The 14392-nt window shown below is 41.8% G+C and overlaps 1 protein-coding gene across 1 annotated transcript; it reads right to left on the bottom strand.

The window, feature by feature from the left end:
- Nucleotides 1–870: 870 nt before the first annotated feature.
- LOC120058249 (histone acetyltransferase type B catalytic subunit-like) lies at nucleotides 871–12247 on the bottom strand. The gene is made up of 11 exons (XM_039006769.1): nucleotides 12158–12247; nucleotides 11454–11525; nucleotides 11193–11268; nucleotides 10853–10973; nucleotides 7318–7497; nucleotides 7011–7132; nucleotides 6331–6435; nucleotides 5788–5894; nucleotides 3720–3871; nucleotides 3112–3228; nucleotides 871–1441 (listed from the first exon to the last, which is right to left on the bottom strand). Exons 1-11 carry the CDS (start codon nucleotides 12180–12182, stop codon nucleotides 1274–1276), a joined length of 1245 nt encoding a protein of 414 aa, XP_038862697.1. The 5' UTR covers nucleotides 12183–12247; the 3' UTR covers nucleotides 871–1273.
- Nucleotides 12248–14392: the final 2145 nt, after the last annotated feature.

The following is a 14392-nucleotide window of genomic DNA, read 5'->3' as shown; positions in this document are numbered from 1 at the left end:
AGGTGCCAGGCGCACCGGTTTGTCAAGAACTGCAACACTGCTGGGTTTTTTCACACTATAGTTTCTGGGTGTGTATCAAGAATGATCCACCACCCAAAGAACTATGGGACGCATTGGAGTCAACATGTGCCAGTATCCCTGTGGAACATTTGACACCTTGTAGAGTCCATGCTAGGAAGGTGTTCTTAATATTTTGTACACCGTAGTCACATTACAGAAAAATACATGCTCTGGTCTCCAATAGTGAAATGACACCCCTGGTGGCCACGAGTGGAGTCAATTTAAAATCAGAGCTGGTCAAGTATTAAGAGGTTTTACTTCTTACAACTGAAGTGGAGGGAAAAAATGAAAATTAACCTGGAGACCTTGATTCAGCAACAATGTGTGAAAGTATGCATAGATGGCTATTCATCACAGCGCTTTGGACAAGTGGGCAATGCAGAGGCAAAGAGGTTTTAAATTGAAAACCATAACGCTCATTAGACCAACACTCAGCATAAAGGGCAATCAGAAGTTGCATTAGCCACAAGAGGGTGCCTGAACAAAATTACATCAGTAAATTGATTAGACTAAATAGAGTAACTGATATTGTATAAATGCATATTCAGTCCAGTTGAAATCCACTGTGCTTAAAAGTACAATGTATCTGCTACAATCAGGACACAGTTAACAGTAGGAAGGCATTAAATAAAATACTGTAGTTTACCAATTTTTCTCAACAATAATTATTTTAACAGTACAATAGTAGCTACCGGGAAAATGATCACAGAGCAATAATTATTGCATGTAATACATTACCCCAACAACTATAAAACATGTGAATCTGAAATTACACTTTAGAATAGAGTCAATAAAGAGGACAACTCAGTTTGATCAATGTACAAAAAAACATTTATTTCAGTATGAAGTGCTTCAAAACCAACATGTCTTCAGGAAAAAGCTAGACAGATATTGAAAAAAAGAAGAAAAAGAAAACCTTTCTCCCTTATTCTCTATATGAAAAGGAGGCATGTTCTGCCCAGCCAGACCGTACGGATGGTGTTCCTATCACCTGTGAATGATTGCCAAATCACTAAAGCTCACACAGCGTGATTACACACATGGGACACAGAGTGGGCCTTCCCCAGGCAGCCAGCCAGCTGCACCGCACAGCTCCACCTCTACTGTACATCTAGGACCACCAGTGGAAAGGAGGAGGAAGGGTAGGAGAAGGGGCCAGGGTGGGGGGGTTGTGTTACAGTGGGTAGGCAGGGCTGACATTAGGCCCCCTGGATCAGGCCTGTGCTAGCCTCTCGATGACTCTCCTGTACTCGGCCAGCAGTTCCTGGTAGCTCTTCTCCAGCTCCTCCTGTTGCAGCGCCGTGTCCATCTGACTGATATGGGATGCCAGCTCCTCTGGCCGCAGACACTTCATCATCTTGGTCATCTCCCGCTGGTTCTTCTAAGTACACACACAACAAGAAAATCCGCTGGTTAATGCACAGCGTGTGTGTGAAATCCATTGGCCACTCCACCCCCCCCCCCAAGACTTTGTATAATTAGCTTGTGTTAACCATGTTTTTCCCCAAATTGAGGCTATTAAATGCTATATGGTATTATGCAAATGCATCTGTTAAGAGGGATGTATTTTAGAAGTTTGATGCAGTTAGCAGCAGCTATTCTTACATAATGCATATTTAACAGACAAGAGCAAGTTTATATTGAGTATTATTCCTCCTGTGGGTCCTCATTTTGCAGACCTGACAGCATCTCAGTGTCTTAAAGCCAAATAGTCAGAGGGGAGGGGGAGAACATTATTCTGTAATCGAGTCTGCATGGGTGCTGACAGATTCTGGACATGGATCAAGATTCCTCATTCGTGTATTTTGGGGACGTTGCAACAACAACAAAAAGCATGTGTACACACACGGGCGGGCACACACCCTCTCTCTGGGGAATGGGGGATAAGAGAAGCAAGAGGTGAGCAGAAACGTGTAATCCTCCACACATTCAATGAGAGATGGGCTCGCTACAAACCAAACCTCCACAGGAACTCCCTGCTGCATCTGGCCACCAGATCTCTCCACTCCACAGTCTACAAAGGAATTTCTACTTCCTTTTCCCGCCATACTTTCTTCCTCATTGGCCTTTTGCCCAAGATGTGCGGTTACACTGCTGACAGCAATCCTCTAACGGTTGCTATGCTGGGTTTCAATAAGACACTCAACAATTACATGTCATGGAACATGCATAATAGGTAAATCAATGTTATCCTGTCAATACAAAATGAGTTACAGTTTGTTTAAATCAGATTTCAAAAGCACAGTAACAGTGCTGATATGAAACATGTGCCATTTGGCAAGCAGCTTCTCTAACTGCTTGAATGTGTGATGTCAGCAACCTACTTCCACCTAAATTACACCCCCCCCCCCCCCCCCCCCCCCCTTCAATGACATGCAAATCCTGCATAATGAAACTGCCCTGAATGGAACTGAATCCTGGGGTAACACTACCATGGACTCCTGCCGTGCTCCATTGTATATCCTATAATAAGCCTTTGGTACTCCAGACATTTTCCTGCAACTTGGGAATAATCGTTCTCCTGATGCTGGATAAAGTCATGCAACATAAGTAACAAGACTACATCTTGACAGGCAGTCCAATTCTGATCTTTTCCCACTAATTAGTGTTTTGACCAATCACATTAGATCTTTTACAAAGCTGATCTGATTGGTTATAAGACCAATTAGTTAAAAACAAAAATCAGAATTGGGGTGCCTGTCTAAACACAGCCGAAGTAGCTCTAAGCGGATAAAGTGCATGTCATATTTTTGGCCTCGTTCTCCGCCCTTTCTAAACCATGTATGTAAAGTCATAAGTTGTCAAACACTAAGCACTTGAAGAAGCGCTGTATAATCAATTATGAAATCAACTTGATTGATCCTGGTTAAATAGTGTGACTAACAGCCATTAACCACTGATGAAGCCCACAGGGAATTACACAGCCGTTAGCATTACACTGTACAGACAACCTGCTAACTCCAATGGACTAGAAACTAAAGTCCAAGGCGGACACTGCTGGAGGGAATGCATTTCACTGGAGAAGCTGCGGTCCTCTCTTATAAAACGTACCTTGGTCGGGGCAAATAGCCTCTTTTTGACTTCCAGACGGTAATCTCTTGCTTTCGTCTCATCGCTCATGTCCGTCACCCTCAGACGCAGGATTTCGTACACTCGTCGTGCGTGTTTCTGTAGGCGCAAAAACAGGACAGGGCTATTACTGCCTTTAAAAGAACCCGTAGTCGGTCTCCACGATCATCTAGAAAAGACTGAACCATTCCTTAGTAGAGCTATTAAAGGACCTCCTGGTACAACAACAGTGCCTCGAGCTTCACATAAGAGCCGAGGCAGAGTTAGAAACAAGCATTTGGTCTTTCCACATCATGGGTAGAAAGCTGTGATAATCATCTACATGCAAGGGGGACACAGGAAACGAGTAATATAAATTGGGACTAAGTGCAGTAAGATAAATCAAGCAGGGGCCACTTTTGAAGTGAGTGCCCACTGGTTTAAATGGAATGGTACATTTTCCCCTCTAGGACTGGAGAGCCATGGGTTAATGACTGAATTTGTCCATTAATGGTTTTGCGAAAGTAAAAAAAAAAAGCCTTGTTATCCTCAGAAAGTGCAGTAATCAAACATATCCTCCTCTGGGCTCGGTGGATGAAGTTGCTGTTGACCTTGTTGATCTTAAATTTCTCCCTGGCCTCTGTGGCCATGTCGTCACTGAAGCCCAAGGGAAGCTTGTCTGTGGAGAATGATGGCAGTGTTTGGCAAAGCTTGACCAGAACGTAGTCTCTCAGCTTCACATAGTTCTCTGAGGGGTCTTCAGCTGAAAAGAACAAGACGATAATTAAACAAGCTTGGGATTCCATTTAACACACACGTTGCATTAATATTTCAGTTCATCGGCCTCCCGAGTGGCGCAGTGGTCTAGGGCACTGCATCGCAGTGCTAGCTGCACCACCAGAGTCTCTGGGTTCGCGCCCAGGCTCTGTCGCAGCCGGCCGCGACCGGGAGGTCCGTGGGGCGACGCACAATTGGCCTAGCGTCGTCCGGGTTAGGGAGGGTTTGGCCGGTAGGGATATCCTTGTCTCATCGCGCTCCAGCGACTCCTGTGGCAGGCCGGGCGCAGTGCGCGCTAACCGAGGGGGGCGGGTGCACGGTGTTTCCTCCGACACATTGGTGCGGCTGGCTTCCGGGTTGGAGGCGCGCTGTGTTAAGAAGCAGTGCGGCTTGGTTGGGTTGTGCTTCGGAGGACGCATGGCTTTCGACCTTCGTCTCTCCCGAGCCCGTACGGGAGTTGTAGCGATGAGACAAGATAGTAATTACTAGCGATTGGATACCACGAAAATTGGGGAGAAAAGGGGGTAAAATTTATAAAAGAGAAAAAAAATAAAAATATTTCAGTTCAGTGTATATCACATACAATTACATCAAATGTGAGGTATATTCAATATATACATTTTTAAACGGTTCACATTACCACACCAACACATCTAAGGCTACAGTTTTTAATAAGGGCTTATATTCAAGTCCCACTGACTCCGGACACAGGCAAATAATTACACCATTGTCAGACTATGATTGTGGCTGCATTTAACAAGCCCAGTACTGCTAAACCTGCTCAAATTTACATATCTCTAGCTTCCACTGGGTTTTTTGAAAGAATTCAGTGCAGAGCAACATGGAAAGGATTTAAAACCACATGGAACAAGAGCTCCTTCTAGCAGGACTTGTCCCTCTATCTCCCCATTCAAAGTAGAGGGAAAAATAGACAAGAAAAATTAGGGTGCTCCTCTGGACAGGGGGGGCTGAGGTGCTTCTGTTATTAATTTCATTTGCCTATGCAAAGCAATTACACTGAACAAAAAAACAACATGTAAAGTGTTGGTCCCATGTTTCATGAGCTGAAATAAAAGATCCCCGAAATGTTCCATACACTTAAAAAGCTTATTTCTCTCAAATTGTGTACACATGTGTTTACATGCCTGTTAGTGAGCATTTCTCCTTTGCCAAGATAATCCATCCACCTGACAGGTGTGGCATAATCATAAGGCCACACAAAAGGCCACACAAAAATGCAATTGTGTCACACAACACAAGGCCACAGATGTCTCAAGTTGAGGGAGTGTGCAATTGGCATGCTGACTGCAGGAATGTCCACCAGAGCTGTTGCCATATAATTGAGTGTTAATTTCTCTACCATAAGCCACTTCAAATGTTGTTTTAGGGAATTTGGCAGTACGTTCAACCAGCCTCACAACCGCAGACCACATGTATGGCGTTGTGTAGGCAAGTGGTTTGCTGATGTCAACGTTGTGAACAGAGTGCCCCATGGTAACGGTGGGGTTATGGCATAAGCGACAGACAGCGAACACATTTGCATTTTATAGATAGCAATTTGAATGCACAGAAATACCGTGATGATATCCTGAGGCCCATTGTGAGGCTCTTTTTTTGGGGGGGGGGGTATATATTTGACCAGGTGCATATCTCAATTCCCAGTCATATGAAATCCATAGATTAGGGCCTAATATAACCCAGTCAAAACTTTGAAATTGTGGCGTTTATATTTTTGTTCAGTATATTGGTGTGCAACTGCTTTGTATTTTGTACTATGCAAATACATGCATGTAATTGTATGTGTGAAACTCTAGCACAGTTATAGCCTCCTCCCCAAATTGAAACATAAGATAATGTAAGTAACACAATGTAAGTAACACAATTAGGTTAACACACACACACCTGTAATGTCCTGTACTTTGTGCAGATTGCAGTAGAACATGTGCACTGCCTCCAGCAGCTGGGCTCCATGACCCTCTCCTTGGAACGGCGGCAGGATCAGCATTTGGCTGTTCAGAAGGACACCAGGTCAACATACACAAAGACATGAAAGAACAGCTTCACAGACCTCTCAAACCTATCCCTTTTTCACTTCATATACATGGAAAAACCTTGTAAACGTGATTAAAATTGAAACATGACCACTGTTAAAGACTGAAAAAAAGAAGAAAAAAAACACTTGACAGAATGATGTACTAATTAAGCGAAAATTGAGGGAGCAATTTTTCACTTGATTATAAGAAACGTAACAAATTGTTATCATGTCCATCAATCCAAATGCTTATTTACAGCCAAAAGCCCCCCCCCCAAGACACTGATCATTTGGTTGGATACATAAGCCAGTAATTTGGGATTTTTTGTAGGACAAGGGAGACCGAAATGTATAATTTTCCTCTGGTTTTTGGTACAAAAGAATGGGAAGGCACGTGCGCCCCTAGCAATTACCTCACACGTGGTCGGGTTTTGTCTGGATACACATAGTAATTATAAACTGTCATGTAGCCAACAGTTGCGAAGAGCGTCTCCCCATCCTTATTGTACTTCTCAAATCTGCAGATAAAACACAAAGACAAGCGGGTCAATTCCAGGCACACTCCCAGGCCGTGACCATTTTGTCCTCTCCATTCTCCGGGTGCCCTTTTTCAGTGTCCACATGCTGGAGCAGCCAGGCCGTCCCGATCCGTACACCTGCTGCAACCGGAATACATTATGCACTTAATTGGAGGACTGCAATTTAGAAGAGGAGAAGGGGCTAGACGGGGGAAATCGAGGCCCTCCACATCACTTCAGTCCATTTGCCCATTGTCACTCTTAATAGTTGGTTGGTTAAAGAAAACACTGGCAGAGGCTCTTTTTACTGTTTTAGATGTCCTTCAGTGTTTCAAAAGACAACAGTGTTCAATTCAGCTCTTGCCCCAAAACATTTACTTTTTTTTTTACAAAGAGGTTTGAACACAAAGGCGACTCTTGCCAGATCAAGAATTCTCAAATGGCCAGGGAAAATATAAATCAAACTGGTTGGATAAATTGGTGGCGAGCGCCTCAAAAAGGAGCCCATTGTTTTTCAACGAGACAACGAAGGGTTCGAGGGAGAGTGACATTGGCTAAGGAGGGCGAACACTCACACGAGAAAGAAGTCCCAACGATCGTCGTCCACGTCGATGAAGCTGGCCGTCTCAATGAACCACATGAGGAAGGTCTGCAGGCGTTTGTGGTACTCTCGGAATCCCGGGCACGACACGTCCACCTAGGGAACACAACACATGGAGAAGGTACAAGGACAATCAAAGTCATGATAAATAAACAGATCACCCTCTTACACTGAAATAATCTGCAAATCGTACAGTAGGCATGGAAAGCACTAATATCTGTTGGCCTGTACAACAACCTAATGTTTTTGTATATTGTAAGAGCAAGGACTAGCATGTGAACCTTGTGAATCTGGTAGGTAAAGTCTTCTCCCTCCTCCACATTGTGGACATTGTATGTGTGAAGCAGGGTGCCGAAGGGTTTGAAGTTGGTCTCCTTCTCCAACAATGAGGTGAAGTCGTCCGTGTTGCAGCTGAACCCAGCGGGGATGATCTCCCGGATCTTCCCTTCAACATCATCAGGCTGCAGGAAGGAAAGAAAGAGGGTTTAGTAGAACAACATAAACTCACAGCATCTTGTATATGGAAAAGTAGCCTGGTATTTTATATGCATTGCTCCATTTCTGTTCAAAAGTGTGATTACCAACAAGATACGTTTTTGCTAGGGAGGTCATTTACAATCTTATCACCTTCCAACATACATTTGAAATAACCCCATTTCTTCAACATTTAGCATAGGTCTTTATAACAGTCGTTTCCCCAGAGTACAATGTGTTTGTTCTTTGATATAGTGTCATCATATCGATAACAAAAAAATTGCCAAGGTTTTTATTACATTTTTTTTTTAAACCAACTATACTATAGACTAGACAATAATCAGGAAGTGTGTGGACATTTTTCCATTTTCCTCTTCCATATGTAATCACTAACAAGACCTAAAAAAAAAACAAGGTCCTATTGTTCTGTAATTAGGCTATGCTCCAGCCCTGATTGACAGAGAACACACGGAATTAAAGTGGAAGAATACATATTTTGTGCCACAAAAAGGAGAACCATTAGGCAATTAAGATTGTCAGCTGAGCAGAAACAAGCACCCCCCCCAACCCCTTGGTGAAAGAGCACTTAATTGAATAAATTTACCACTTATGTTAAACCATGAATATTTTATGAAGTCCCCACAATAACGTATTTCTGCTTCTCACTGGGCAATAAAATGTAATGAATTGATCTCAACTTAAAAAAGCCTTGGGCATCCATAATAGAGGCCTTTCCTCTAATCCTGACAAACTCAATCAAATGAATTTGCCCCCACGTTTCAAAGAGCCTGGCAGACAAAGGGCCCCTCCCCCTGGACTTTTTACTCACTAGAATGTGTGCTTGGTTCAGCTGTGATGTTTGCATTGTATCCATTTCCACAAGGATTGACATGAGAACACCTTGTATTAACTTGCTAAGCAGCCCTTTCACACCATTTACATACGTGATGGGTATTACTTCTGTACAGAGACCCTTGCTGCTCGCCATTGAAAACAGGGAAATTAAGAAGGCCTGAACAAAATGCACTACAAAAGGCAAATAGAACACACTGCTAATTCCTCTCCTTTCAGACATCAGCTAATATCCAACTGGAAGTAATGCACCTGCAGCTGAATGAACAATTACAATGGTGAAGTGGCAACTGCATTTCTGAAGAACAAGGAGCTGAAATAAAAAGACCATGGACAAACAAGTCATATTGTCCAAGGCCCTCTCCTATATACTAGATATTAAATTACACAATCCTGCATAAAAGAAGCCATAGTTTGGTATAGATGACGTAACAACGCATCTTTAGAACATTTTGTTTAATCTGAAAGCCTTTTATCGCCGGGATATAATTGACCATGTGTACACATCTTATTTAGAGTAGTCAACATGTTGGAGGTAAAAAGGCTGATAACGTGATCCGATTTAGTGTTCTATATATAGATTTTTTTTTAAACAATTCTTGGACTTCACCCTTATACGTGTCGCTAAAGAGGAAATACATTAAATTAGATCACACTCGGGGCCCAGAGAGGCACTAACTATTTTGCTAACGAACTTTTAAAAGTTTTTTTCCCTCCTCGCTTTCTGCTTAGAGAGAAGCTTTGAGAAAAGTTATAGATCTAACAAATTACCTTTTGTTGGATTCTTTTCCCTTCAAAATAATCATTGCCAATGACGTCGGCCTCAAACATAATCTACATATGGCCATAAAAACCCTGACCAGACATTTGTACGTGTTACCTATACATTTTACATCTAGGCTAACAGACACCAACTGATTAATTTTTCTCTCCAGAGTTTCACTATTGATGCCCAGTATGAAACAATGACTGAGAACAAAAATGATGTTTGACTGTGTGGAGTCCATCATTATAGCATTTGGCTGGTTTAGGGTTAAGGTGATCTCTGACAAGTCTTCCATTGGAGTAGCAGCTGCATGCTGAACTCTGTCCCACAGCACCCATCCTCTCCAACTCCCACCAGCTGCACTACACCCAGCCACAGTGAGCACGCACTCACAGAGAAGCACTTCAGATGCAGCCTGAACTCTACTGCTCCCTAACTCTCTACCTCACACCAGCTGCACTAAACCCTTAACGAGGTGGACACTCGTGGGTCAACGCTGGCCTGGCCTTTATCATCAGAAATTATCCAGCCTTGCTTTTACTTCCGAGTACTGTTTAGTATTTGGAACAGTATAGACAGTTTTGGATATACTGAAATAAGAAAACTACTAAGGAAAAAAAGTAGATAAGAAAAACATTTGCACTGATAACTGATCGGTGTCTAAAAATAGGATATTGCCACTGCTTTTCTTATATAGAATGCTACTACTGTCAATGCATTTCACACGTCAATGTGTGTCAATGCATTTCACGGGTCATCCGGGTTAGGTGACAGTTTGTCCTTAACTGACTTGACTGGTTAAATAAAAAGTTAAATAAAATAAAAAAACGTTACACCTAGAAATGTAGAAATGCTGTAATTATATAAGTTAACAACATTGTCTTCTTGATATTGTGTAATAATGAAAATCAGCCAACTCCATACAATGACTAAATTACAATATGTTAATGCAATGTTACTGCAGCAATTACATCAATGCTGTGTGTAAAGCCAGTGAAGGGTTATTGGCCATTACTTTATACAGAATAGCTGATGACCAAGAAGACTTTGGCAGAGGTTCCGAACTGTAGTTGGAGTTAATTCTATGCACCAAGTCCTTCAGTGATCTCCCTCCTGATAAAAACACACTTATGGGAAACACATCCTAGCAGGATATATTCCATTTCCTGCAGCCTATCACAGAACCACTCAAATCAATGGCTGAGCCAACACCCCCCCAGATCCAACTCTGATCCTTTCCTTTAGGGAGGGAGGGATAGGATTAGTGTACCAATGGCCCATGTGGCCTATGATAGACTGGGAGTGGTCTGACAAAACATGAGATCTCTTATCTGCTGCATAATACCACCACTAAGAGTGAGGTTCTGGATCACTCCAGAAGGCCCACAGAAACATGCACAAAGCAACCCAACGAAAAGGCTCACAAAACAGCTCACCTCAAACTAAAGCAGGCTGGGAAACTGGACAAGTTTCAGAAGAGAAGATACTAGAAGGGTACTGAGGGTGGTTAGTCACCTGACCAGGAAAAACTATAGTCTATCATCACCAAGACCCAGAGTTTTCCCTGGTCAAGTCATGTGGTCGAGAAAACCTTATTCACAATATGATGGGGCCCCATCTCTGAATGCCTATAGTTTGACAGGACATCTCTTTTTTAGGTAACGGAGTCAGTGTTACCGCACTTGGCATAAGTAAATAAGGGCATCATTTCAAACAACTCTTACCTCTACACAGTCAAACTTTTCTGTGACTCTGGCTGAGTATTTCACTTTGAAGAGGGTGCTCAGGTTCCCAGCACTGTAGTACAGCTGAATCTGAAGGCCTTTGTATCCAAAAGCCACCTCACTGAGAGAAAAAAAAGTGAATAAATATGTTAGCATTCACATAATCCTGTTATTAACGGTTTAGTCATGCAACCAGAACACAGATGCAGAATTCACATGCAGATGACATTCACACAGACCTCAGGTTTGACATTCACACAGACCTCAGGTTTGATATTCACACAGACCTCAGGTTTGATATTCACACAGACCTCAGGGTTGAATCAGGTTTGATACTCACTCATCACCATAAAGCTGGTGGCTGTACTCTGGATGGAATGTCGTGCTTTCATCCTCCAAATCATCTGCGAAACGGACTGAGATAAATAGGTGTTGTTAATTCTTTGAGTTAGAGGGTGTTGTCAATAACCAGTCAACATAAAATATTGCATTATGAATATGAAACACTCAATGTGTAATCTACCAAACTACACATTCCAGCGAAAGTAGCTACTTTCTCTCAACATCAACAAAGCTAAATAAGTAGATGAATGAAACAAACCTAGTTTTAAGCTGATTGCTTCGTTGGTGTCACACTTATATTCTGCCAACTTCTTCTCCATTGGGTTCATCCCTACGGATCAAAACAAACAATTTCTAGCGTCTACATTTGCATCAATCTCCATTCTGATTTGAACACCAAGTGGTAAGTTTGCTAGTTAGCAGTAAAGCAAGGCAATAGATAGCAGGCCTATTCTTGTTTACAAAGTTAGCTAGATAGCTAGCTTGCCAGCCACTGGCGCTGCATAGCTAGCTAGTTAATCCACCTGCATTGAACATTGAGCTATTGAAGCGACAATAAACACACCATGGTGAAGCATTGCACAACACAGTCAGTCGCTAGCTAGCGTAATTTGCACACCAGTTAGTTACAAGCTATTGCTAACATGCAGTCAAATATATTCTTCTATATGTGATGCAGTTCTACATTCATGATCTGGCTAGCTTGTGAATAGCCACACCATCATCACTGACTCAGCAAGCTGGCTAGCTAGGGCCAGAGCCTCTGGCTATGGCTAACAGTTAGCTACCTAGCTAGCTTGTTTGTTTGTTTGCCATCTGGATTGCCTGTGACAGCAACATACCACGCCCTCGAAAACTCAAAGAGGTAAGCACAGCTGTCATACAACTTGTAATACAAACCATTAGACAGGTTTTGTCCATTTAAATCATTTATATAACGTAATTGATGTAGCTATTACTTACCCGCCATTTCTGTACACTGTTGCATCTCTGTTGTCGTCAAAGGCCCGCGGAAAATACGCACCAAGAACTTCCTGTTTGCCTACGTATTTCCGCCGCATCTGGTGTATGCGGAAGAAATCCCTATATTTTATCATTGCGCTCTCCATCGATTTTTTAGCATACCCTTCCAGCGGGTGCTACAGTTTAACCACAAACGATTGCGCATCACCAATCGATGGAAAAAATAGAACACTTCTCTGTACACGTTTACAAGTTATTATTTTACTGATGAGAGGATTTGATGCTGTACCTGTGCTGGTGTTCTATTCTATGATATTCTATTCTTTTTTTTATTTTTTATTTTACATAAGCTACTGGTAGGCTAAAATGTGAATCCTTTTCAAATATACAACTTCATTTCCCCCCACAATTTAACACGAACTATTAACTATTGTTATTTATTTGATTTCCAAACGACCAACCTCCTCACACACACTAAAAGTTTAAATAAGATTTTAAAATTCCTCTGTGATTTACCTTTTATAGTACTCCCACAAAGAGAAAAAAAACATAAAGTGTACTGTCACGAAATAGCCTTAGAACTCCAAGAGGGAAGCACACTATGTTGTGGTAAACAAAATTGACCCTTTAAATGTCCCATTATGACAGTCAACCGCAGACTTAAATGAAGAATTTGAACCTTGAAAATTGTCTTTCAAAAAGTGGATTACAGTACAGTGATAGCTCAATAAAATAAATGGCCTCTCTGGGGGAGAGTGCGTGGCTGAACACTGAACTGTGGTAATGCTGTGCTATCATCCCTGCCATGGCAATTCTGTCCTCCAGAAGCACCAATGACTGACCCACACAGTCATGTTTAAGCCACTATAATTTTACCCCTACCTACTACTCTGACAGCACTAGATTATCCCTTTCCTGCAACAACGCCTTTTACTCTCTTGCTATGTGTTAGGGTGTCAGTATGGAGGCAATACATGCAGCTTGATCTCTGACCTTTATGAAATATTTCTGGTGGAACCAGAATTGCCTTTCCTGAACTTTTGTCTAGAATTTGTGCAATGTGTAATGTGTAACTTGTTTGTGTCTGTTAATGAAAGACTGAAAGACTGAAAAACAGCTCCTATCTCCAGGCCATTTGACTGTTGAACAACCATCACACAATCTCCAATAGTAAGAGACAAATATAGACTCACAAATCACCCACACAAGCTCACGCATGCACACGCACACACACACAAGCTCACACACACACACACACACACACACACACAAACACACACACACACACACACACACACACACACACACACACACACACACACACACACACACACACACACACACACACACACACACACACACACACATACCCAATCCGACTCCTGTACTCACATATACATTCACACACATGCATACGCCCATACTCAGCCACTGCTGCTGTCCCATGTACAGAGGCATTAAGCAATGGACACTTCCCATTTCTTTTATACAGTTTTTCACACTGTGTATTCATATCTTCACATAGCTCATTCTAATATATCTACTACTGTACATTGCATTTTTGTTACACTGTTTATTTATACGCCGGATTCTTGATATAGCTCACTGTAATATATCTACTGCCGTATATTTCCTTCTTACTATATATTGTTGGTGTATATATTAGCAAAAATTGTATTTGGATTACTGATACAGTGCTATTTGGGTTGTTAATTGGATTTGTTCTGACATTCTTGATTTATTTTTTCTAGTTTTTGAATATTTATTATTTATGTACTTGTTTGACATTTTACTGCACGCTAGTAACACAAGTATTTTGCTGCACCCGTTATAACATCCGCTAAACTGTGTATGCAACCAATAAACGTTGATGTGATTTGTTGCAGCCTATTTGCGTTTGTGGGTAGACTGTGTTTCTCTTTTAAGCTTTATAGATTTTGTATCATTGTGGTAACAGAACATTATCATACAAAGCTTCTTCACAAAGCAGATAATAAAGTATGTTCTTATGCAATAAAAAAAAGCCGTGGATGGTTTTATGAGAAATCAAGTATTGGAACCAAAGAGAAAACAAGCCAGACAGTTGCCTTCTCAATTGTATTTATTCATGACATTTCAGATTCCAAGTGCACAAAATCCTTAAAATAATTTTTTATTCATCCCCTATAATAGTCCCTGGATACTGGATGGACATGGGTAGTAATGCAACATTTGACCCTTGTGCACCTCACTGGA

The sequence above is a fragment of the Salvelinus namaycush genome, chromosome 13 (genome assembly GCF_016432855.1).
Source record: "Salvelinus namaycush isolate Seneca chromosome 13, SaNama_1.0, whole genome shotgun sequence".
Taxonomy (NCBI): domain Eukaryota; kingdom Metazoa; phylum Chordata; class Actinopteri; order Salmoniformes; family Salmonidae; genus Salvelinus; species Salvelinus namaycush.
The sequence above is the reverse complement of the archived record's forward strand: the minus strand, read 5'-3'. Positions and strand labels throughout refer to the sequence as shown.